The 25,567-nt window shown below is 54.9% G+C and overlaps 1 protein-coding gene across 2 annotated transcripts in view; it reads left to right on the top strand.

Moving 5' to 3' along the window:
* Window positions 1–19,571, top strand: part of SRGAP3 (SLIT-ROBO Rho GTPase activating protein 3) — a 70,358-nt gene extending 50,787 nt beyond the window's left edge. The window contains exons 10-22 of one of the 2 annotated variants that reach the window (XM_040076004.2): window positions 819–903; window positions 1,444–1,471; window positions 4,759–4,789; window positions 5,377–5,437; window positions 5,839–5,916; window positions 6,207–6,341; window positions 8,663–8,768; window positions 8,986–9,213; window positions 10,108–10,187; window positions 12,253–12,433; window positions 13,113–13,262; window positions 13,711–14,038; window positions 15,166–19,571. In XM_040076004.2, the coding sequence (XP_039931938.1) occupies window positions 819–903; window positions 1,444–1,471; window positions 4,759–4,789; window positions 5,377–5,437; window positions 5,839–5,916; window positions 6,207–6,341; window positions 8,663–8,768; window positions 8,986–9,213; window positions 10,108–10,187; window positions 12,253–12,433; window positions 13,113–13,262; window positions 13,711–14,038; window positions 15,166–15,582 (1,908 nt within the window). In that variant the 3' untranslated portion in view covers window positions 15,583–19,571. Of the gene's footprint in view, window positions 1–818; window positions 904–1,443; window positions 1,472–3,346; window positions 3,450–4,758; window positions 4,790–5,376; window positions 5,438–5,838; window positions 5,917–6,206; window positions 6,342–8,662; window positions 8,769–8,985; window positions 9,214–10,107; window positions 10,188–12,252; window positions 12,434–13,112; window positions 13,263–13,710; window positions 14,039–15,165 lie in introns of both variants that reach the window. The other variant, XM_040076003.2, reaches the window with a different exon arrangement.
* Window positions 19,572–25,567: the final 5,996 nt, after the last annotated feature.

Here is a 25,567-nt window from a genome sequence, read left to right as displayed (position 1 = left end):
GTGGTGTGTGTTTCTGCCCTGCAGCTCTCATGCTGCTCTCCCAGGCAGAGCTCAGGTCTCTGCTCTGGTACCTGAGATACAGGCAACAGCCATGAGTTCACCAGGAGTCTCCCTCATTTCAGCGTGGGTCATAGCCTAGGTTAATACATCTTGTGATGTATTACATGTGCATAGAAGAGCTTCTACTTTCCCTTAATAATATTATTATACATTGGGGGAAAATTGTAATTTTCATTTGGAATTGTGCTCGGGATTACTTCAGTGGTTTTTTCAGAGATTTGATCTTTCCCATTCTCTGTCTTCCGTTTTCCATCTCTTGTCTCCTCTCGGCTCTCACCTGTGTAATGCCTCGCTCTGGAGCGTTCCTGGGTGTCCGACAGCCTCGCTGTGGGATGGGCAATTGTTCTGCAGTGTCACCTGCTGCATGGAGGAGTGTCACCTGCTGGCAGTCCCTGCCTGGGAGGGCTCAGGCACTGGGAGTTCTTGCTTGGCATTGTTGTTTTGCACAGAGGCGAAGCCTTGGCAGTGCAGGGAGGGCTGCTTTGATTTCCCAAGCCGTTCCCAGAAGCCTGACAAAAGAAAGCCAGCTTTGAGCTCTGTCCCTCCCTGCGTTCCCAGGCAGGAGGGGCAGCTCCAAGGAGACCAGGCTAATAAGACCATCAGGGCAGTGGCTGGAGCAGGGAGAAGTGATTAGACCCTGCTGAGCCCTGCAGCACAGCTGGTGCAGCCTCCTGAGCCCCCTGGCAGCCCCTGGGCAACAGTGAACATCCATCAGGGGCTGTGGTGCTTAACCCACCCTGTGTGTTCTTTAATTCCAGAAATTTAAGGAGTATCTGAATGGCAGTAACCTCATCACAAAGCTGCAGGCTAAACACGACCTGCTGAAGCAGACTCTGGGAGAAGGTGAGTTGGGGAGGGGTGCAGGGAGGATCCTCCAGTCACCTGGGAGGGTTTAAACCATGTGTCGTGTCAGCCTCACCCCTGTGTGTTCTCCTGGGTGACCGTCAGTTCTGGGCCTGGCTGCTGCTGCTCAGGCTAGCCAGTGACATACAACATCATGATTTCCTTGGATTACTCCTCCCACTTTTCTTTGGGAGTGCACATAGAGAAAGCTCTTTGGGTCTGATACTGTGTGCTGAAGTGCTGGGATACTTCTGCAGCAGAAGAGACTGACACTCACTCCCACCCTCTGCCTCTTTCCTTCCTCTCCCTTTTCTCCCCCAGAAGATTCTAGTCTTCTCCCTCCAGATATCTGATTTGTCTTTTAATGGTGGGGGCACCAGGTGGGCATCTCTCCTCCCCAAATGCAGCTTCTCTCTGGCAGAAGCCGTTCCTTGGGGTGTAGGAGCCGGCAGGGAGGGTGTGAGCTCCAGCACAGCTGTGCTCTGCAGTCCTTCGGTGGTGGCTGATGTGAGAGATGATGGGAATTTGTGTTTCTTGCAGGTGAAAGAGCTGAGTGTGGAACAACCAGGTGAGCACTTTCTTCCCCTTGCTTGCTCCTGGGGAGGGCTGGTGCAGGAGGGGGCTGTGGGAAGGGGGGTTTGCTTTGCTGCTGGTGCAGGGTTCAGGTACCCACCTCCGGCCCCCCTGTGCCCCACATCCTGCTTCCCAGCTGCATGGCCTGGAGTGCTGGGATCAGGGCGATGGCAAGCAGCCCTGGGTTCTGCTGCAGTGTGGTTTCTGGCTGGCTGCCTCTCATGTGCCTGGATGTGCTCTGTCAGCACGGTGCAGTGCCCTGGAGTGTAGCTGAGGTGGGGTTGTGTTCAGGCAGGGTGACACGAAGGTGTCCACTCACTCCCTGCCCTCCCTCTTCCTTTGGGGACTTTCATATGTCCCTGAAATCCTCTCCCAGCTCTGGCTGCTTTAGCTGTGAGTGCAGAGCATGCCTGTATCACAGACTTCATCCCTCTACTGCAGGAGATAGGGCTGGGGTAAGTGTGACAGAGGGGAGGCTTTGATCCGTGTCCAGTCCATGAAATCTCCACGGAGCTCCAGTGGCTTGCTAGCAGTGTGCTGGTGTTCTGACAGCAAGACACAGGCCAGCAAAGCCTCCAAACAGCTCCCCAGAACATGCACAGCCTGTGTGTGAGCTTGTTCCAACCTTGTTTGTGTTTAATAAAATTTATAATGCCAGCAAAAAAAAAAAAGCCGCATTCCTTGTTAGAAGTGGTGAAGCAGATGGTGCAGCCTGGGCCGCCCTGCCAGGCAGGAAGGAGGCTCCTTGTGCCGCCGGCACCAGGCCGAGTGGCGTCAGGGCTGGGCACCCAGGGGGCACCCAGGTGCTGTCAGGACAGAGAGGGACCCTCGGGGAGCAGGGGCTGTGCGGGCTGTGGCACTCTGAGGGGCTGGCCCCGCTCCCGGTGGGATCAGCTGTCCCTGGTGAGTGGTGAGAGGAGCAGCCCTGGGGCCCCGGCTGGGGGCTGCAGGCACGGTCCCTGCGGGGTGTGGGGCAGGGCTGGCTGCCCCAGCGCGCAGCAGTCACCTCTGCTGCGCTCCAGCCACTCAGGGGACTGGTTGGGAGCTGTAGGAGTGTAGAGTCAAGTTGCTTAGTTAGAGGCATCGGATTAAGGAACCGGCAGACCCCTGGTGCCCCCTTTGCACTGAGCTCTGTGTAAAGTGTCCATGTCTGTTCCGTGAGAACTCCTGCGTGAAGGCTCCCAGCACCCAGTTTTGTGTGTTTGCAGTCGTGTTCTCTCCCATGCAGACATCAGCACAGCCTGGGGCAGAGGGCAGGGCGGAAATTGGGATTTTGTGGTGATTTTCTCCTTTTTCTAGATCTAGGCACTGAATGTCCTTCATTATCCAGAGGAATTGGACTGGGAATAGCATTAATGAAAATAGCTGTCCAACATCCTGAGTGTTGCAGTGTCACAGGCTTCCCTGGCTTCTTCATCACTAGCAGTGGGAGGGTCATTCCCATCCCTGGGATTCCAGAAGTTAGATGCAGGAAGGTGGAGGTGTTCCCATTGTCCTCATTCTGGCCTCTTCTGTGAGCAGAATGAAATCTGTTTAGGAACAAACAGGAATATCCCAGCATTTTCTGGAGTAGCTGTGGTTTATTTTGGATGTATCTCCTCAGCTCTTGGTGCCTTTTTAGGCTGAGGGGGTGCTGAGCTGCTGGTGGTGGTGGGAGGCAGGTGTTAAATCCAGCTGACCAGCAATGGTTTCCTGCTGCAGTGTGTGTGGGACACACCAGTGGGAGTGGCTGCAGGGTGCCTGGAGCTACACGTCAAATCCTCACTTTCCCGTTTGATTTCTTATTCTCAGTTATAACCTGTGAGATCTCACCCTGTCATTGCATTTATGTTGGTGTTTTTTTGATTTATTTTGTTCCATTTCCTCCCAGGCCCCCATGTCTTCCCCCTAAGCCACAGAAAATGAGGAGACCTAGGCCTCTCTCAGTCTATAATCATAAGCTCTTTAACGGCAATATGGAAACGTTCATTAAGGTACTTGCTGGCTTGCAGTAGGAGTGTCTGTGAACGCTGGGAGTGGAATGGTGCCTTTCCTGTCCTGGCTGCTTGCCATCCTCAGGGGGTCCCCCCGGCCCGCCTGCACCCAGCCGGCGTGGCCAGCACGGCCTGGCCTCGGGGATGATTTCTCTCCACAGCTCCCCTTGTGCGTTCCTGGTGTTCTGTCCTCAGCTGTGTGCTCCACACCCCACCCATGGCTGGTGGCCATGTGCAGTGTGAGGCAGTCCTGGCTGAGTGTCCTCATTGTCCTGCTGCTCCTACCCACCCTGGGAAGAAAGATGGGCTCAGCCCAGCCCTCAGAGGAGCAGCAGACACACCCCAATTCCTCTTTTCCACGTGGGTTTGGTGGTCATCCATCCTTGTGGCTGAGAAGGAAGATAAAATGACCCCAGAAAGTGTCTCCCACTTTCAAGGACTGTCAGCCTGGGGTAGAAATCCTGTTGTACGGGTGTCTGTGTTTTAGGGAGGTGATGCTCAGCCTTACACACAAATACGTCAGTGACAGCCAGCCCAGCTGGCTCATCCCTGCCAGGGGGTGTCCTGTAATCCTGCTCTGGAGAAAGCTTCAGTGAAAACACCTTGGGAAGCAGTAAAGACAAACTGCTGGATTTGGTGACTAATAGGCATCATCTGGCTGGGGTTTATTCCCTCAAGCTCAGCCCTAAGCCCGAGGGCAGTGTCTGTACACAGTGCCAGCACTGGGAGTGCTGTCCCTGCTGGCAAAGCCTGTAATCCCCTTAGGATCTGTGATTATTCCTGACTTAAACTGGTTTTTAAAAAGTAATGCTTATTAAATCCCAGCCTGTTCAGCACTGAGAAGGAGGAATTACCTGCTCTAGAAATCCATCTGAGCAGGAGTGTCCCGTGCTAGCAGAGACCCCTCGAGGGGCAGCTGCCTGCCCTTGGGGTGTACAGCCTCACAGGCAGCTGGGCCAGTTGTCCCCGTGTCACCCAGTGCCCCCATGGCTGCCCAGTGTCCTCCTCTGAGCCTTGCCTGTGCCCCAGGCAAGGTCTGGCCCTGTCCTTGGGCTCCTGGGAAGGCCAGAGGTTCAGACAGGGAGGAAATCTGAGGGGCTGTCCCTGCAGGTCGCTGAGGCTGAGGTGCAGCATGCCCAAGGGCTGTGGGAGGGAGGGTGGACATCCCCAAAGCCTCTGTTGGCCCCTGCTAAGCTGCCATTGCATCTGAGCGTTCACAGCCTCCAAAGGAGATGCTTACCTCTAACTGAACTTATCCCTGCTTAATCTGTTCTCTTTTTCCCACTCTGCTGCTTTTTTGTGTGCTCAGAGGAAGGAGGAATGCGCGAACGAGGAATCAGGTACTTACTGTGAGACGGAGGGGATTGCCCAGAGATGCCACTGTGCTCTGCTGGAAAAACAGCCAGAATCCCAAAGAGAAATGTGTCCACTTGGGCTGTCAGATGTGGCCCATGGTCCCCTTGTGCCATAAGGGGCCTGGGGAGAAGCCAGAGACACCACTGGTTCAGACTCGGGCACTTCATTCCATGCTGACAATGGCTCTTTCCTGAGGTGGAAGTGTTGTTCTAAGCTGTGTTACGGGAAGCTTATTCCATCAGCCAGATACAGACAAGTTTTATTTCAGCTCAGTGTTCCAGCTTTGGGGTGGAATAGCTGTGATCCCTCGTGGCAATCTCCTGTCTGAGCCAGGCAGGGAGCAGCAATGTTTCACACACCTTAGTGACAGCTTTCCTGTGCCTTTCTGGCTGCACACGGTATCCTCAGCGCTCTTTGATGGCTCCGTGTTGTAACACCTCCTTTCCCTGCCTGTCCTCTTACTAAACTCCACGGCACTGATTTTCAAATCTCTGGTTTTGCAATCTTTAATGCATTTCCCATGCTTTGTTAGCAGTAAACCAGTATTCTTCTCTTTTTCCTTTTCCTGCAGGATTCAGGACAGGCCATTCCACTCGTCGTAGAAAGCTGCATCCGCTACATCAATCTGTATGGTAAGTTGACTCAGCATGGGCACAGAAACCTGCCAGGGAGTAAAGTACCTGAGTGAGCAGTGAGATCCAGCAGAGGCTCCCAGGGGTGCCTGCAGTCTGTTCTCCATGGGCTCAGGTTAGAGTTCCAGTGGCATTGGCTGTCATGCAGCATTGGATGACTGGCAAACAGTGAGGGTTTATTAGCACGTGCCCACGTTGCGTTGTTCTTTCAGGCCATGAGCCCTTTCAGCACCTTGATCTGGGGCCTTGGTTGGAGAATATGAGCAGAAGTGAGGTGCAGCAGGCTGTCCCTGCTTGGTCCAAGCCTGTCTGGTGCCTCCTCTCCTGGCTTCTGCTGTTTCCACCTGCAGGTATTGCCCAACAGTTCCAGAAATCTCTCCTAAAGCATTATTCTCTTCCAGGCCTCCAGCAGCAGGGCATCTTCAGAGTCCCTGGCTCCCAGGTGGAAGTCAACGACATCAAGAACTCGTTTGAGAGAGGTTTGTAGCTGGGGTGTGCAGGTACAGCAGGGATCCCTGGTGGGAGATGGTGTGTGCTGGGTGCATTAGCCATGGTGTAAAGCCTGTGTTAAAGCCCTTTCTGCTATGGGACACTAGCAGGTTTGAAATCGCCCAGTAAAACTGGTTTGCAGGAGAAATCAGCATTGCCATTGCACATGAGAAGGGTTTCTGAACCCTGGGAAATTCGGGTGTTCCATTAAATGAGGAAAACCACTTGTGTCAGTCCAGCCTGATGGTGGTGCTGGATATAAAACCTTTTCTCTGGGCAGGTGAAGACCCCCTCGCCGATGACCAGAATGAACGAGACATTAACTCAGTGGCTGGAGTCTTGAAGCTGTATTTCCGAGGACTGGAAAACCCCCTCTTTCCTAAGGAAAGGTTTCAAGATTTGATATCTACTATAAGTAAGTGTGTGTGGCAGCTCTTTGTGGAGAACTGGGTGGGATGAGAGAAGCACTAACTGGGGGCAGGTACACCCGAGTCTGCAGAGAGGGGTTTCTGCTGTGAGCAGGGTGGCAGTGGGCAATGGCAGTTGTTAGGAAAGGATGTCAGGAGCGTGCACTGGCAGCACTGTGGGCAGGGAGAGGGGAAATTACTTCTCTGAGGTGAAGGAAGGAGGCAAAATGAGCTTGAAGTTTCAGAGGTGATGCAAGTGCTGCCCGTTGTGGGTACGGGTTACAGGAGAGGTGCTGGGCTCCTCGGGGGTTGGGGTGTCTCAGCTGTAGGGGCAGCAGTGGGGGAATGCCTGCTCAGGGCCTTCTCTCAGCTTCACTGCCCGTGGTGCTTCCGCCCCTTCTGAATGTGCATGTTCATAACTGCTGGGATCTAGTGATGCTGAGGGAGACAGGTGGTACCTGGAGGGCACTGGCGCAGGGATGGGCTTGTTCCAGAGCAGAAGAATGTGTTCTCATTTCTCAAGAACAGTTGTTTTATGTAGTTTATGTAGTATAGCTTTAGGAAATTCACCGTTGCTCTTCGGTTTAGATGTGTAAAGCAGCACAGCACACATGTGAGACAGACAAAGGAAGTTCATTCTGCACCAGTTCCATGCCCTAGACAGGGATTTGCAGTTTGGGGGGCTGCAGAGCTGGAAGCCTGAGGGCACAGCCTGGGAGAAGGGGATGGGTCCCCTCAGGTGCCAGAATGTGCTTGGTGACGTGGCTGCCTGTGTGCTTGCAGATAGGCTTGTGTTTGACACCCTCCCTAATTAATGCAAATTAGCATAATTTATTAAGCTTCTGAGAATTTTTTTTACTAACATCATCTGTCATTTTTCTGGGTGTTATTCTGTTATCTCTCTCTGTTTTTCCCATTTTAACAAGAATCTTCCTTTTCCTCATCTTTCTCTTCCTGCTGCTCTTGCAACCTTTTAAATTAAGGATAGATTTTAAATAAATGAAAGTGCCTTGTTCCTGTTAAAGATCTGACCTGAAGTACAGCTGACTGTGCCACACAAACACATAAACACAGGCTGCATACTTGGTGTCCCAGCCTAAGCAGGGTGAAGAATTTTCCTTTTGCTGTTGGAGGGCTGGGGGTTCATGTGGAAGCTCCTCAAAGGCACAAGGACAATAGACAGTCACAAGACACTTTGCAGAGTCCACCTGGGGCTGTCCTTGTGTGTGCAGTGGTGATGGGTACCCTGTTAATTCCTGAGTTATGCCCAGTCAAAACATTTTGCTCAGTGAGAAAGGCAAGTGCTTTGAGAGTTTGTTCTTCTGGGTGTCAGAACAGATATCTATTGTTATAGGGGTTTATCCAGTTTGTATTTAGTTGGGGTTTTTTTAACAAATATCCTCTTACGTAAAACCAAACTGAAGAAGTCGAGAACCCAGCAGGCAATAATGGGATAAATCAAATGGAAAAATTCCCCATGTGAAATACTATAAAGCTATCCATCTTGGTGTTGAGGCCAGATTTTGCTCAGAATTTTGATTAAATGGCAGCCTAGCTACATGTTGTCAGTGAATTTTATTGTGGTTAGCCAATGGCATAGTTTGAGCCAGAACGAGCACTTCTGTGTGATCCGTCTGCCCCACAAAAGCTCTGGTGCTTGTCCTCTGCTTCCCGTGGAACAGCAGCCACAGGATTAACTCTACAGAGTACAGGGACAGCTTAGGGCAGGGCAGCCTGAGTCACCCCCCTTCCCTTGGGAGGGAGCAGGTGTCTGATGGCAGCTCCGGGCTCTGCACCCCTGTGGAGAGCAGAGAACCTAAAGTACTGACTCAGCACTGGTTCAGCTAACCTATTTCCTAGGGATTCCTAATTCCTATTCAGAGCAGTAGGAGACAGGAGTGGAAGGGCTCAGAAGGATCCAAGGCATAACCCAGAAGGGTAACCTGAATAAAACCTCATTTAAAAATCTGCCCTAGAAAATCAAGCAGTGCTCTGTTTTCAGTGTCACATTGACTCAGGCTTTTGAGGAACAGAGGAGTTGTTGAGGAATGAAATGAATAATGCATAAACATTATTTTAAAAATAAACCCACAGAAACGTCTTTATTTGCAGTTCGTACTGCATCTGAACGTAGGAATTCCCCTCTGCAGGAGCAGTGTCCCCATGCTCCTCCTGCACCTTGGGACCAAACTCATGGATGACCTCTGGAGACAGGCTTTTGTTTTCCTCGCTTACTGGGCCACTAGATCTGGAACAAGTCCCTCTGGTGCTGAGCTGTCTGGTCCTGAGGAGATTTTTAAGGATGTGCTTTCTATTCCATGTGTTCCAGAAATTGAGAACCCTGCAGAGAGAGTGCACCAGATCCAGCAGATCATTGTCACTCTGCCTCGGGCTGTCATCGTGGTCATGAGATACCTCTTTGCTTTCCTTAACCAGTGAGTCCTGCTTCACCCAGTTCCTCCTTGCTGTCCCTTTTGCCAGGCCTTCCCCGTCTTTGCTGCATGAGCCCTTCCCGGTGTTGCCGTGGGCAGCTGTGCTGGGCTTGTTCCCCACAGCTGAGGCGTGGTGGCTGCGTGCCCGGGCAGGGGACAGCTCGGTGACAGGGGGCTTTAGGGCAGGGGAACGGCAGCTCCCTCACTCGTGTGCTTGCAGCTTGTCCCAGTACAGCGATGAGAACATGATGGATCCCTACAACCTGGCCATCTGCTTCGGGCCCACGCTGATGCACATTCCCGACGGGCAGGATCCGGTGTCCTGCCAGGCCCATGTCAATGAGGTCATCAAAACCATCATCATTCACCACGAGGGCATCTTCCCCAGCCACCGGGAGCTGGAAGGGCCCGTCTACGAGAAGTGCATGACCGGAGGGGAGGAGTACTGGTGAGCTCTCTGCAGGGTTCCTGGGTACAGACACCTTCATCGGGCACACTCACCGTTTGATTCAATCTTAGCAGTCAAAACAGGCAGTTTCACCGGGTATTTCATTTTCTTGTGCTGACTCAGTATTAAAAATCGCAGTAAAAAACATCAGAGGAAACTTTGTCCAGTCCAAATACTATTATTGATGGAGATTATCTGAGCTGCAGGTCCACAGGAGCGTCTTCAGCAAAACAGAATTTTAGGTGAATTCTATCCAAATTCCTCCTAGGCTGGAAATTTTGAGTAAATACCCATAGTTCCATCATAATTTGCTGGGTGGATGAAATCACTTGCCCAAGGTTAACCCAAACCTTCCAGTTCCCTTTTTTGCTGGAATTCTAACCCAGCATTCAGGTCTGGGTTTAACAAACCAAGATCAATAACAGACTTGAACTGATCCTGCAAGTTTCATACATTTCTGAGACCTCACCATGCCTGATACTGGTCACCTGCCACCGTCCTTCCTGGTGCAGCAGAGGAGCTAAAGCTCACTATGAATTAGGGGCATTTAACTTGGTGTCACTTTGAGTTTTGTCAAACACTGCTGAAGACACAAGAGCCAACAGAACCTGACATTCTGGGGCCAGCAATCATGGTGTGTCTGCTGTTCTCAGAGCAAGTTTGGGGATCTGCTGTGATTTGAAATCAGAGAATCAGAGAATCACAAATCACAGCATTAGTTAGGTTAAGACCTCCAAGACTGGGGCACCACCTTGTCCCTTAGACACATCCAGTCCTTTCTTGTACACGTCCAGAGATGGGGACTCCAGCACCTCCCTGGGCAGCCCTAGGTGTGCTGAGTGTGTTGGGAGCGGTGTCGCTTGCTGTGTGACAGCCTGATGTGTTCCTCTGCAGTGACAGCCCGCACAGCGAGCCGGGCACCATCGATGAGGTGGACCACGACAACGGGACGGAGCCGCACACCAGTGACGATGGTGAGCAGGGGCTGGGGCCGTGCCAGCAGAGCTGTGCATGCAGGAGAGCAGCCAGCACTGCAGGACAGAGGCTGCAGGGGCTGGCAGGGCCGGGCTGGAGCAGGAGGCAGCGCTGTGCTTCCCACGTGCCAGCAGCACCAGCTGCAGGGGGCAGTTCGGGAAATGCCGCTGGCACTGCTGTGGGGCAGGGAACCGTGGCAGGGATTGCTGCCTTGGAAAGGCCCTGGGGGGCTGAGCACCTTCTGCTTCTGACAGCTGTGGTGCCCTGCCTGTGTCCTGCCTCGACAGAACACAGCAGGAGGAATGGCACAGGGAAGGGCATGCAGGGCCAGGTGTCTCTGGGCACAGGGAAGGGCACAGGGAAGGGCATGCAGGGCCAGGTGGCTCTGGGCACAGGGAAGGGCACAGGGAAGGGCATGCAGGGCCAGGTGGCTCTAGGCACAGGGAAGGGCATGCAGGGCCAGGTGGCTCTGGGCACAGGGAAAGGCACAGGGAAGGGCACATGGGGCTGGGCAGCTCCAGGCCTGCTCTCAGCTCCAGGCAGGAGCTGACAGGCCTGGCAAAGGGAGGCGAGGGAGCTGCTGTGCAGCCAATTTCACACTTGGGTGGCCACGTTAATGGCTCGGATTGGGGTTTCTGAGTGATTAACTGTGGTGCCAAGTGCAGAGCAGAGGAGTGGCTGTATTTGTGGGTTTACGTATTCCCTCTCCCCTTGCCCTGCATGCACTCTTTGCTGGTAGCCCAGCATTGTGTCAGGGCTGTGGGAGTCTCCTGGCTCTGTCTCCTCCAGAACACCCTGTACTGATCCCCCTGTGGTGTTCCCAGACACTGCCCTCTTATGGGGGTTGCTTAAGGTGGGGAGGATGAATCTGGTGAAGTGGCCGGGCCTGTCCCAAGTGGGGCTGGAATGGGATGAGGGTCTGATGCAGCATCTCCCGTGTCCTCCTTTGGTGTCCCCTCCTCCATGTGGGTTTGGTCCCTGAGGTGGGTGTTGGGTCACACTCTGATGGCTGCTGAGTGCACAGTCAGTGATGGGGCAGAACAAGTTTCCATGTTGAATGAGAATGAGGCAGATTAGAGGGACTGTGTGGGCTTGCCCTGTTTTACTTTGTCATTTTCTGTCTGCCAGTCTCCAGGTGGGGATTGAAATGATCCACTGTCTCAGATTATCAAGGTGTGTTAATGCTCCAGCAGTGGCTGGGGAGTGGCAGCAGTCTGCCACCCAAACAAGGCACAGTGCGGGTCACCCGGGTTAACGAGCAGACACTGTTGCTGCTTTGCAGTTGTTGCAATGGTTTCTTTAGGATTCTGTGTCCCCCAGCTGGAAACAGGTCTCCACAGGAGCCAGGCTCTCTCACCGGCTCCTCAGTGCCATTGAGTGCCTCAGCAGCTGCTGCTGTGACACCCTTGGCCAGAGGCTTAGGGGGGACCCTGGTGTGCTCACGACCTTCCAAAGTGAAGTTCTGTCTCAGTCCTCCTGTATTTCAGGCCCTGAGCTCCCAGTTTGTGAGTCACGGGTGTTTGGTAGAGCTCATGTTAGGAAAAGTTGGGAAACAGCAAGGCAGAGTGCTGCAGATGGCAGCGTGCAGAGCAGCTGCCTGGCTGGAGCTGGTATCGTTATTTCCATGGCGATCCCCAAAGGAGCATTAGTTGCTCATCAATAATTCAGGCCAAACTGTCTCTAGGATAAGGAAGGGAAGAGAAGGTAAGTGGGGTTGGATCACAGCATCTGACACAGCTTGACAAAATCTCAGGCTGGAGGATAATGGGGTTCTGTAGCCAAAGGCAGAAAATGGGAGTACGGGCGAGGATGCCATGTGCACTGAGGGAGACTCCTGCTGCCCCCCATCTGGTTTGTAGCTGTTTGGAATTGCCAGTAGTGTGTGTGTCTGAGGTCCCAGAAAGCCTGGAACAGCAATGAGAATTGATCAGTCTAAAACAAGAAGGCTTTTGTGCTCAGTGTGATCTCTGGGCACCACTGCCCGGGTGAGGTGTCCTCTAGGGTTCATCCTCCCGTGTGTGGCTGAGCTGAGCTGCTCTCTCGCTGTGCCTCTCTCCTGTGCAGAGGTGGAGCAGATTGAGGCCATTGCCAAGTTTGACTACATTGGACGATCTCCACGGGAGCTCTCCTTCAAGAAAGGGGCCTCGCTCCTGCTGTACCATCGGGCATCGGAAGACTGGTGGGAAGGGAGACACAACGGGGTGGACGGGCTCATTCCCCACCAGTACATCGTGGTGCAAGACATGTGAGTAAAGTGAGGCTTGTTAGTCATATACTTGCACAAAGTCCACTTCAGTCACCTGAAATAATCAGTCAGTTTTACTGAGGTTTAATGCCTTTGGTGAGAAATCTGGGCCTGTTCACTTCTCCCTCTCCATGTATTGGCTCCATTTGTTTCTCATTTGGGCTGATAAAGACCAGTATTAAACACTGCACCTCAGTGTGCCCAGACCCCACCTCTCACTGACTCCCCAGTGTGGTGTGGCCCAGGCTTACCACTGGCTTTGTCCCTGTGAGTGTTGGCCTGGATTGTTCAGTGCTCACCTGGCCCGTGGGCACATCCCAGGGCCCTTTGCAGGTGCTGCTTCTCTTACAGTACTGTATCTGGAGTCATCACGGTGGCAGCCACATCACAGGGGACAGGGAGGCAGATGTGCACTGTTTCCAAGCTCCCAGTGACGTGGTGGCCTTGGTCCAGCTCCTTGTTAACAAAGTGTGGAGCTACTGAAGTGGTGATGTTCAGACTGGCGTGGCTCCCCTGGGGCACAGCCCTGTCACTGCTGTGGTCTCCTTTCCCTAGGGATGATGCCTAGGGATGCACCAGGGCACAGCCCTGTCACTGCTGTGGTCTCCTTTCCCTAGGGATGATGCCTAGGGATGCACCAGGGCACAGCCCTGTCACTGCTGTGGTCTCCTTTCCCTAGGGATGATGCCTTCTCCGACAGCCTGAGCCAAAAGGCAGACAGTGAGGCGAGCAGTGGGCCGCTGCTGGACGATAAAGCCTCCTCCAAGAACGACATCCAGTCACCGACAGATCATATCATGGACTATGGCTTTGGGGGAGTGATGGGCAGGTAACTCATATTTCTGTGACCAGGGAGGTGGCCGCTGTCACAGGTGTGGACAGTGGGGTGTGGGGCAGGGCAGGATGGGAGGGAAAGCTCCAGTAAGCTCTGCAGGGTAATATCAGCTTGGAGGGGATTTCATGTGCACTGCTAACGGGGATTTAACATTTACAGAGGATACAGTGGGGCCCTGAGCAAGCTGGGATAGTGGAAGGTGTCCCTGCCCATGGCAGGGGATTGAAACAAGCTGACCTTTGAGGTCCCTTTCAACCCAAACTACTCCTATGATTTGATGCTGTCCCTTTCTTGGTACTGGCTGAAGTATTTGTCTTCCCCCTTGCTTGAGTCCTCTGAAGCCGGAAGGCTGGGATTTGGTCTGAGCTGAACTCAGGGCTGAGCGATGGATTGCAGCATTGCTGACAGAGGCTGACCTGCTGTCGCGCTGGGTTCTTTGCAGAGTGAGACTGAGGTCTGACGGTGCGGCCATCCCCCGGCGCCGCAGCGGCGGGGACACCCACAGCCCGCCCCGAGGGATGGGGCCCGGCATTGACACCCCTCCTCGAGCAGCAGCCTGCCCCAGCAGCCCCCACAAGATCCCCCTCAACAGGGGCAGGATCGAGAGTCCCGAGAAGCGCAGGATGGCGACGTTCGGCAGCGCGGGCAGCATCAATTTCCCAGACAGGAAGGCCCTGGCTGACAGCCACCCTCTGAGATCGACCTGTGGATCCACCCGGCACAGCAGCCTTGGAGATCAGAAATCCCTGGAAGCAGAAGCTCTTGCTGAGGTAAGAGGGCTGGGAAGGGACCGAGCGGCTGAAGCAGAACTCACTGTGCCCGGAGCCCCTTCACCTCGGACACTGCTACAGTGCTGCTGTCACACCCAGCTGTGTTGGTTGTTCTTGTAGAAGGTGCTCACCCAGCTGATGTAAATTTTCACCTTGAGGCCTGTGGAGCTGCTGGGCTTGGGAGTCCTGAGGATTCTCTGGGAGAATATTTTCACTCATCATCTTAGGAGCTTAATAGAATGAATTGGAGCTAACTTGATAGTTATTTCCCTTCAGCTGATCCTTTGAACGTTATCTGAGGCTGGCCAAGCATTTTGTAGGTGTAAAATTCAGGACTTGTCTACACCCGGACAGCATTAACTAGAGTGACTTTTCAAACAGTTGACTCTGGTGCCTTAAATTGCTTCTCTGATGATCTTGCTGAGTTAGTGGCCTTAATTAAGTTAAGGTGGATTTAAGCAAAGGCAAACCAGGACCTCTCCATTTGTGCAGGACACCCCAGCAGTGTAGCCATAGGCAGCAGGTCATTCCCTGTGCATGGGCACTTCTGCCTGACCTGGGTTCACCTTCTGGGGGATCCCTGTGGACAGACTGTGGGAGCCTGGAGGTGGGTGGGCAGTGAGGGGCTGGAGCCAATCTCTCCTCAGCTGCCTCAGGCCTTGTTGCTGCCTCTCGTATATCCACGTGAGCTGCTGTTGTGCCACTCACTCCATAAACACCCCTGTGTGCATCCCTGCCATTGCCATTGCCATTGTCCTGTGGGCACAGGGACAGCAGAAGCCCCACACATCCAATGGAGGCCGCAGGGCCTCTTTTGTGAGGAAAAGCCAGCCTCAGTGCTGTGGGGGGAGCTGGGTGGGCAGGCTGGTGTTCACCCCATCGCTACTGGTGCTCAGGAGTCACCTCCTTTGGAGCCGGTGGCCGAGCTCCTGCTGACCTGGGCAGCACAGGGCACCTTTGTGCAGCCGGTTCGGGTTTCACACCTTCTCCCCTAGCTCCTGTTTCCCCTGGGAGCTCTCGGATCAGAGACCCCCTCTGCAGACCCGCGTGCCAGGGTAGCGGGGCGGGGAGCACAGGAGGGCGGGTGGTGCTGCGGCGCAGCGCTGACGTCCCTTTGGCGTTCCCAGGACATCGAGAAGACGATGAGCACGGCGCTGAACGAGCTGCGGGAGCTGGAGAGGCAGAACACGGCCAAGCAGGCGCCCGACGTGGTCCTGGACACGCTGGAGCCCATGAAGAACCCCCCGATGGGCGCCGCCAACTCGGAGCCGGCCAGCCCCCTGCACACCATCCTGATCCGGGACCCCGACGCGGCCATGCGGCGCAGCAGCAGCTCCACCGCCGAGATGATGACCACCTTCAAGCCGGCGCTGTCGGCCCGGCTGGCCGGGGCGCAGCTGCGGCCGCCGCCCATGCGGCCGGTGCGGCCGGTGGTGCAGCACCGCTCCAGCAGCAGCAGCAGCTCGGGCGTGGGCAGCCCCGCCGTCACCCCCACCGAGAAGCTCTTCCCCAGCGGCTCGGCAGATAAATCGGGCACCATGTAGGCCGGGGCGCGGGGACTGCGGCGGGAGCGGGGCGGCGGAGCCTGGCCGGGTGCGCGGCGGTCAGAGCCCTGCCGGGGAGCCTCCGTGACAGGAAAGGCGTGCGGGGCCTGGTGCTGGACGTACGCGTGAGTGTGTGTGTATGTACATAGGTGTGCACACACCCCATCCATGCAGAAACGCTTCCCGAGCTTGCAGTCCTACGGCAGGAGGAGACGGCGCGTCTGCGCGTCGGCACTGGAGAGCATGCGGTGTAGAAGTATATATTAGAAACAACGTGTACAGAATTCAGTGACTTTTTAAAACAGTAGATTTACCTCAGAAACTGGCTCTGAAATGTCCTCTCCTGAGACAGTGGGTTGGTCTGGGTTTCCAAGGCTGTCTGTGTGCACGTGGAAGCCCACACTGCAGCAGCTGTGCGTCAAGCAATACAAGGCCATCCTGGAATTTATTTTCTGTACCTCTTGGCATTGGAAAAAAAAAAAAAAAAAGGATGGGAATACAGTGGGGTCTGTTCACTGCTGGGCTGTGGAGAAGAGCTGGAAATCCATACATGACCATGTGTGTCCAGCCAGCTGGAGTCTTTGCAATCCCGAATCCTGAGATGTCTTCGTGTGCCCGTGATGCGCTGGCAGCAGGGGCAAAGCAAGGTGTGTGCCGTGAATGGGAATGGAGTGAAGTGGGTGTCACGAGTGGGACAGTGAGTGTGTGCCATCGCCTCACGCAGGAGGAGGACGCTGCGCTGCACCGGGACCGTGGAACGCTGCTTCTCTGCAAGTTCTCAGAGTGAACAAGGACTAGTGACCAAACCTGTGGTAAAGCATGGAGTAACTTACAGAGTTTGGAGATTCTTCATCTCCCTTTCCCCTTTCTTTTCCTTTTTTTTTTTTTTTTTTTAAAATCAAAACCCAACCCAATGGTCTCTCGAGAGTCAGGCCTGAGCAGCGAGGAGGGGTCTCGGGTCAGAGTGGTTGTCCTGCATGAGAAGCATGAGCCGTGTTTGACCTCATCAGATACAAAACTGATCTGATGGGTGATACTTTGCACTTTTCTGTACTGTACCATATAATACAACTGTTTGAGTTTATGCAAAGGAATCTACATTTTGTTTTACCCAGAGAAAAAAATATGCAGAAGGCTGGGGGATTGCATGGTCCTGTCTGATAATCCGGACTCCTCTGTAAGCACTGAATCCAAGATGCTCCGTGCTTCTCCTGCAGCTTTTCCTTGTACAGATTTCCATGCAATGCCCCATGGTTTGATTTGGCATTTCCCCATGGCCACGTGCTAATGTCTCCTAACGTTCATCCTTCCTCCCTGCTATCTGTGATCCTGCTGCTCTGTGCCTGGGCAAAGACGCCTGTAAACCCTCCCGACTCACCCAGGAGCCACCTACCCTGCCTGAGGCTTTGCTTTGTCCCCCCTTCATTATCCTCATCTCTCCAGCGCTGCTGCAGGCCCGAGCTCTGCAGGAGAAGCAGCCTGACTGCCAGAAGGCAGCGGAGGCGCTGAGCAGGGTGGCAGAACCCATCGGTCCTGCCGTGGCTCGTGTGTCGGCCGGGCAGCTCGCACCGCCTGCCTGTACATTCACACCTGCACCTCTGTAGCTCCATGCTTGCACTTCCACAGCTGCACCCCCATATCTGCACCTCCAGAGCTGCACCCCTGCGCACCGGGCACAGAGCACACGTGGCAGGCCCTTGGGAGCGGCTGGTGCCTGTCCCGTGCCCGTCGCGCCTGTCCCCTCACGCCCCGCGCTGCCAGCCCTGTAAATATTGCTGTACTTGCTTAACTGCTCAAAAGTAACTGTTAACCTGTAAACTGTACAAAAATAGGCTAAAATTAGATAAAGCCGATGCCACTCAACAAACCTTTGCACTTAGTAGGTAGCTCAATGTAAAAATAAACCCAGTAATAATAATAGTAATCCCGAAGGGAAGCGAAGCCGCCGGCACCCCTCGCAGAGCCCGTGGGGAGCAGCTCTGCCCATGTCCCTCCCTGTCACGCTGGCAGGGCAGACGGTGTGTGTGCTTGTCTGTGAACGTCCTTGGCGTTTGTAAGGACCACAGTTGTTGGTGTTTATTTCTCCATCATCCCCCTTTCCTGGCGCAGGCCCTGGCCGCTGCCCGGCCTGGCGCAGCGGCTGCAGACGTTCAGCCAGGCTGGGCTGGTCAGGGCCCTGTGCTAGGGAGGGAAGGACCCATTTGGCACGAGTGCTGTGTATCTATTGCCGGTAATTATTACTTTTGTTTCCATTTAGTTCCTGGAGAACGTTCACTTTACCAGTTTTCTGTTTTTTATATGCTTTCTGAGATGACTTGAGAGCAAACCCATCTTCATTAGGGGTTTTATTTCCTCCCTCCTTACTTTTGACCATACGGTACGAATTCCAGTGTCTTTCTATTAAATTATTGCCTTTCATTTTCCTTTGTTTTGTTTTGTTGTGGGTTTTTAATACAATTGTTTTCTTATCTTTAAGTGCCTTTTTGAGCACCAAAACAAGCGGTTGGAGTTCAGGCCTGGGGGCTGTGCACACATGGGTTCGTCCGGGCAGTTGTGTTGTGCTGGGGGCGATTGCTTTTAAAGTCCTTCCATTTTTCTGTTTAATGAAAAGGGAACCAAGACTTTTTGTTGGAGAATAAACTCCCCCTTTGTAATACGGTATTCCAAGTGTAGTTTTAACTACTGTAAATTTAAGGGAAGAAATGTATTTTTCTGTAAGCAAACTTGGCACAAGATTGAACCGCATACGTTGTAGGAGCATCATAACTGGAACTCGCTCATGGTTTGTGAGCGACTTGACTCCTATCCTCAGTACCTCCCTGAGGGCACAGACTGTGTGTGGGCTTCAGAGTTCACAGAGCTTCACTGTGACAACCCACGGCCGAGCTGCCACTGGAGCCGGGGCGGGCTGAGCTCTGTCCTGGGCCCGCAGCCCGCGAAGGGTGGCTGCTGAGGGCAGCTGTTTGTCTGCAGAGCAGAGCCAGTGTGGGTCTGGGCTCGGCTCCTGCACCCTGACGGAGCAGCCCATCCATCCCAGAACGGCCCTGCCCCGGCCCATCCATCCGTGCCATGGCCCTGTCCCAGCCCATCCATCCATCCCAGCCATGGCCCTGCCCCGGCCCATCCATCCATCCCCAGCATGGCCCTGTCCCAGCCCATCCATCCCAGCATGGCCCTGCCCCAGCCCATCCATCCATCCATCCCAGCATGGCCCTGTCCCAGCCCATCCATCCCAGCATGGCCCTGCCCCAGCCCATCCATCCCAGCCCATCCATCCATCCCCAGCCATGGCCCTGTCCCAGCCCATCCATCCCAGCATGGCCCTGTCCCAGCCCATCCATCCATCCCAGCATGGCCCTGTCCCAGCCCATCCATCCCTGCCATGGCACCGAGGGGTGCCCGGTGGCCCCGTGGCCCTGTCCCAGCCCATCCATCCCACCATGGCCCTGTCCCAGCCCATCCATCCTGCCATGGCACCGAGGGGTGCCCGGTGGCTCTCTCCCAGCCCATCCATCCGTGCCATGGCACCGAGGGGTGCCCGGTGGCCCCGTGGCCCGGCCCTGCACAGACCCTCAGTGCCTGAGCGCGGTCCCGGGGCGGTGCTGAGTGCACTTTGTCCCTTCGGCTGGAGTCCCGGGTGGGGGGTGGTGTGGCCCAGGTGTGCTGTTTCAGTAGCAGTGTTGTGGTTCTCGCGGGGCGGCGGTACGTGTCCCGAGTCTGATTCGCTTTGCGTGGCTGGGCTGCGAGGCGTGGTGGGGACGGGGTTGGTTATGCCGGGAGGCCGTGGGAAACGCCGGCTGCTGCCCACTGTACCGGTCATCCTCCTCCTCCTCTTCCTCCTCCGGTGTTGTCTCTGTAACGTATGGTGAGATGCCGTCAGCTAGAGTGTCTGAGTGGGTCCTCGTGTGTGCTGGTGATGCCGTGTAGATGAAGCCACTGGTTGGGTGTGGACTCATCCTGTTGAATAAACTGCTTAACTTTTCTCAAAACCGTTGTCTGTGGTTTCCGAAGATGGGCTGCCTCTTTCTTGTGCTTCTTTCCCACACCCTCCTACCCCCCACGGCATCCTGCCCTGCCCTGGGCAATGCAGACACTGTCTCCTGCCCCTGCAGCCGGGCTCTGCATGCTGTTTATGGCTGCTGAGGAGGTAAAAAACTCACATTCTAAACAGACAGCCCCAGAGCCCTTCACACCCAAGCTGTGAGGAGCTGCACTGGCTGGGTTATGTCTCTTCCCACTATTTTTTTTTTTTTTTCCTTGCTCTTGGTTTGTGGCTTCACTTTCCTCCCATCCTGGCAGCAGGGAGAGGCGGAGACCCCCTGATTCCATCCACCATCGAGGTGGGGCAGCTGCAGACACAGCTGGCGATGCTCGAGCAGGGGCAGGGCCGGGTAAGCCGCAGGTGGGGCTCAGCCTGCATCACCCCGGCCTTAATTAATTACCCCTCCTTAAATACGGCTAGTGGGGGAGGTGGGTGCAGGGTGGGCTCCGGGCTTGTCCCGGTCTGTGCTGGGCACCACTGAGAGCAGCTGGCAGCAGCAGGGCCTGCTTCCGACTCCTGGTACCGACCCCACTGGGCCGGGGGCTCCTGGGGAGAGCCTGGGGGGCTCCAGCGGGTCCCGGGGCAGGGAGGAAGAGCAGGGCCCTGGGCAGGCTCTGGAGGGTGCCAGCGGTGTGCCAGCTGTGTGCCAGCCGTGTGCCACACTTGTGTAGCCTCTGCGGGGTGTGGCCAAGTTCTGCTCGGGATGTGACCGGTGTGCTCAGAGTGCCCCAGGAGTGCTCAGGGTGTGCTTGGAGTGCCCCAGGAGTGCTCGGTGTGTGCTCGGTGTGCCCCAGGAGTTCTCGGTGTGCCCCAGGAGTGCTCAGTGTGTGCTTGGAGTGCCCCCAGGTGTGCTCAGGGTGTGCTCGGTGTGCCCCAGGTGTGCTTGGTGTGTGCTCGGTGTGCCCCAGGTGTGCCCCAGGAGTGCTCGGAGTGCCCCAGGTGTGCCTCAGGTGTGCCCCAGGAGCGCTCGGTGTGTGCTCGGTGTGCCCCAGGAGTGCTCGGTGTGCCCCAGGTGTGCCTCAGGTGTGCCCCAGGAGCGCTCGGTGTGTGCTCGGTGTGCCCCAGGAGTGCTCGGAGTGCCCCAGGTGTGCCCCAGGTGTGCCCCAGGTGTGCCCCAGGTGTGCCCCAGGTGTGCCCCAGGTGTGCCCCAGGAGCGCTCGGTGCCCCGCTGTCCCGCGGCGGGCCCGGTCCCGGTCCCGGCGGTGTCCCCGCAGTGTCCGCCCGCCGCCAGCAGAGGGCAGCAGCGCCCCGCGCGTGGAGGGGGCACCGGGGGCACGGAATCCTTCCTTCCCTTTCCCTTCCCTTTCCCTTCCCTTCCCTTTCCTTTCCTTTCCCTTTCCCTTCCCTTCCCCCTCCCTTTCCCCTCCCTTTCCCTTCCCTTTCCCTTTCCCCTCCCTTTCCCTTCCCTTTTCCCTCCTTTTCCATTTCCCTTTTCCTTGCCTCTGGGAGAAGGTGCTGCACGGCCTGCTACTGACTGATTGAACTGAAATTAATACCTGAACTATTTCTCTCCACAGGGTCCAGTTACTCGGGTGAGGTGTAATAATCATTAACTCTAGGTGTGAACAATAAATTGAATATATGTATTAATTTCTACGGCCGAATGCAGCATTTGCATTTAAATTACCTTTCCACACTTCTGCACTCTGACGCCTGTGTTGATTTCCTTCTGAAGTTAAAAATACCTTTTAAGGCATGAGTGTGTGTGAGCAGCTCATCACCTGTCACCCACTGCCATGTGGGTATGGCAGGGATGCTGCTGGCACGCATGGGCAGAGAGCAGGCTCTGTCCTGGACATGGCTCTGTCCTGGACACGGCTCTGTCCTGGACACGGCTCTGTCCTGGGCACGGCTCTGTCCTGGGCACGGCTCTGTCTTGGGCACGGCTCTGTCCCGGACACAGCTCCGTCCTGGGCACGGCTCTGTCTTGGGCACAGCTCTGCCCCGGGCACAGCTCTGCCCCAGGCACGGCTCCATCCTGGACACGGCTCTGCCCTGGGCACGGCTCTGTCCCAGGCACGGCTCTGTCTTGGGCACAGCTCTGCCCTGGGCACAGCATCTGTGCCCAGCCACGGGCCACGCTGGGGGTCCAGCAGGGAGCCCTGGGTACAGAGAGGGGCATTCCTTCCCGGGGAGAGCCGGGGCCATGTGGGGTGGTGTGGGCTCACCTGAGGGCAGTGGCTCAGCCCAGCATCCCAGTTCAGAGGCATCTTGCAGCCCTTGCTGCTCTTTCAGCTCAGATAAGGCTGCAGGTCCTCTCGGGCAGCAGCTCTGACTTGCCTGGAGTTCCCTGCTCTTGTGAACATTTGAGAGATGCTCTCTTACACTGGCTCTGTTGCTGAGGGTGGGTGTTAATTGCTAAGGGTGTAGATTTATTGCTTGTGGCTGGCCCATGCCCAGGCTGGGCCCTTTAGGGCCCTTTTTCCTGCCTGGTGCCCTCTGCCCGTGGCACCCTCGGTGTCTGGGGCTGCCCAACAGCTCAGCCCCTGGGGCAGGGCAGCAGCAGTGACCCCAGGCACGTGGCAGAGATTCTCCTGTGTGGATGTGCGTGTTTGGAGACGTTCCCTGCGAGCATATGTCTGATTTCCTGCGGAGAGGAGAAAAGATTCGCCAGATGAGGCTGATTCCTGAAACTGGAGAAGTGTTTTTCAGATGTCAGCTCCCCGGGCCTGCCCAGCCATGGGAGGGACAGTGCTGGCACCAGCCAGTGCTGCTGTGGTTTTGGTGCATTCTGAGCTTGGTTTCATTTTCAGAATTTTTCTTTGAATGTTTCGCTCTCTGCTCCAGCACAAGGCTGAGCAATGTCCCCATGTCCCTGGAGTGGAGCCCTTCCCTTGGCTGAGCAGTGCTGGCCTGGGGGGTGTCTGGGGTGTTCCTGTCCCCACCTCTGGGCTCCAGCAGGACCTGGAGCAGCCAGGGCTGAGTGAGCCCATTCCTGTGGAGGTTGTGCTGTATCCTGATTGCAGGCACGGAATGAAAGTAAGAGTATTTACCCAACTTTTGATAACTTTTTTATTTCCCCTTAATATACACCTACAGCCTCACTATAGAAACACTGGAAACCAGACTTTAGCAGGCCTGAGAGACTGCAGCATTATCCATCTTCTGTAAATACCGTGGAGCAGTTGGAAACCTTTTTATGATCACAGCTCAGCTGGAGAACAGCACCACATTCCTGCTGCCCTTTGGGATCACTTCCCTTGCTTGTGGGGTGGAGGGTAGCAGCTGTTGAAGCATTTTGGTTTAAGTGTTTCATGAGATAAAAGTGTAATTTGCTGGATTTTAAATATCTCGTGCATCAGATCAGCATAAGCGTTGCAGGTAAAGCAGCCTCGCTCGTTTCCACTGAGATGCCTCTTCCCTCCCCAGGAACCTTCCAGAGACTTGGGCTTGGAGGCCTCGATGCTGCAAAGTCAGCGGAGGTTTGCACCTTGGAAACGAAGCTTTGGCTCTGCAGCAAAGCTTATCCCAGACCTTTAAATCTAATAACAGCCTCCTGACAGCATCCAAAGGCCAGGCACCCTCTGACAGCTCCTAATTCCACCCGAGCCTCATGAGACTCATCTCTGGACATGCAAACGTGTCCGGTTCTATCTAACGAAGATAAATTCCTTAATTAAGATACGCAGCTGCGTGGAGCACTCTGAGATTTTGATGAGCCCGAGCTTGGCTGGGAGCTGGTGCGGCTCCTTTGGCTGCTGTCCCGGGGAGCTCGTGTGGTGAGGGCTGGCCTGGATGGGGTTCTGCAGCTCCCTGTGACTCACCAGGACAGGGCTGTCATCGGCGCTGCTCACCAGCCCGAACAGTCCTGCCCTGCTCCAAGCTGATGAGCTTGTTTCCCTCCTGGCCGTGTCTCGGCTGACAAGAAAGAACTGTCCTCGGCAGCGTCACCCACCCCCTACCTGCTGCTGCTGAGCGCTAATGAAACTCGTGTTGGATTTCTGTCTCTAAACTACTGTTGCATCCATTTTTTTTCACTCCCTCCAAGACAGCCTTTATAAAAATAATGCATTTAGCAATGACTGGGCAAGGGTTGAAGCTGGCAGAGCTGTGCCATAGAGCACGACAGCGCTGAGCTTGTGAGGCCCTGGCAATGGCTGAGGGTGAGGAGGCTCTCAACAAGGCTCTAGGATGAGATGCAGCTTTTTTCTTAAAAGAAAGAAACAAAAAAAAATTACGTCTTACGCAAGTCAAAACATCTGCTGGTGCATGACTAATGCCTTCCCTCCTCCCTGGTGTGGCAACTGAAGTCCATGGGAATTATATAAATGATTGTTTCCTGTAAGAAGTTATACGTTGTTCATAGGGCTTTTGGGGACAAGCCCTGTGTGCAGCCACCCCTTCCCCTGGGCTCTTTGCTCGTGGCTTTGGATGCAGCCGCTCCCGGCCCCGCTGCACTGCTGCCACGAGCTGACAGCAGCAAGTCCAAACGCACTGTGCCCAGCCCAGCCGGTGCCAGGGCGGATTTATTCCTGCCAAAGTCAGCTGAACTGGACAATTACCTGTGTCTAAAGCTGAGGTTGTTGATGTACAGTGCTGATTGCGGGCTGTGGGTGTGCCCAGGCTCTGGTGACGCTGCTGTGCCCTCCAGAGCAGCCTGCCTGACACTGGGGCACCGGTGCCTTCCCCAGGACAGGGCTGATGGCAGCAAGCGCAGTGACACACCCCAGATCTGCATCCCTTTGGTGCTGGTGAGGCTGGGCTGTCTGAGGGGAACACAAGGAAATGTTTTACAGACCCAACAGCCAAAGTGCCCCCCAAATGTGGTTTTATTCCCACGGAGCTTCCCCACTCTGGCAGCGGTACTTTGCAGCACCTTTATAACTTTGCTCACTTGTTTGCCTCTTGATTCTAATTTAAACCTTGAGTGGATCTGGTTCCCCCATGCCCATCCCAAGGCTCCCACCTCCCCAGGCCCCAGCAGGACTCCTGTGGCTGCCAGTATGCCCAGCACCACCCAGCAGGGAATGGGTGGGCACCACTTCTGTGCTGAATTTCTATTGATATGTCTTGAATTTTGGTCTAGTTTCCCTGCCTGGGTCTCTCAGTTCTGCACACTCTGGGTCTGTCTCTGGTCAGAGCGGGAGGAGCTGCTGGGTCCAGTAGAGGTGAGCACTCCTGGCAGATGGATGGAGGCAGGGTCTCTCAGCTTCCAGGCCATGCTCTGGATTTCTGCTTTCCATGGTCTGGGACATTAACTGCTGCCAGAATTACTAATGGGCTTCTGCTTTTAGCCTGAGTGCTGCAGGCTACTGCTCCAAGGTGGAAGTCATAGAGTCAATTAAGTAATTACCTGGTGTTTCAGCTGCCAACACTCGAGAGGTTTTGTTCCTCACCACTGGCGTCAATCCCAACACACATCTCACCCAGGCTCATCAGCAGGGGTTTGTGCACTGCTAGAGCAGGCTGCTGCACCATGGACGGGCGGGAGCTGCTCTTCTGCAGGTGTCCTGGTGACAAATGGCTCCTCCTCCCTCTGTTCAGTCTCATTCTGGCACATGAATCCAGGCATAAACAGGCTGAGCCGAGCAGAAGCTTTTGAAATTGCCTCTCCATGGTTCTCTTGTTCTGCCTGTTTTAGCCCTGCTGATTCGAGCAGCATTGGAACAACCGCACAGGGAGTCACTGCTAGAAAATGGGCACTGGAAAGTAAAGTCATCTCCCACTGAGAAGGAAGGGTCTCAGCCTTTCCTGGGGCACTGGAAACTAAAGTCATCTCCCACTGAGAAGGAAGGGTCTCAGCCTTTCCTGGGGCTGGGATGTTGTTTCTGGGCTCTTGCTGCTACTCATTCTTAAAACACTCAGCATCCTCACGTTTCTGCAAGCAGCTGAATTAATTCAGTTTCGTTTTTTTTTTTTTTTTTCTTGGCTTATTTTGAGTGGTGTGGAAGGGAATTGCACCCAGGCTAAGAACCAAAGAGCCAAAGCGTGACTCTAAGGCTG

Source organism: Hirundo rustica, chromosome 12 (assembly GCF_015227805.2).
Source record: "Hirundo rustica isolate bHirRus1 chromosome 12, bHirRus1.pri.v3, whole genome shotgun sequence".
NCBI lineage: Eukaryota > Metazoa > Chordata > Aves > Passeriformes > Hirundinidae > Hirundo > Hirundo rustica.
This window is presented reverse-complemented; position numbering and strand designations above follow the sequence as displayed.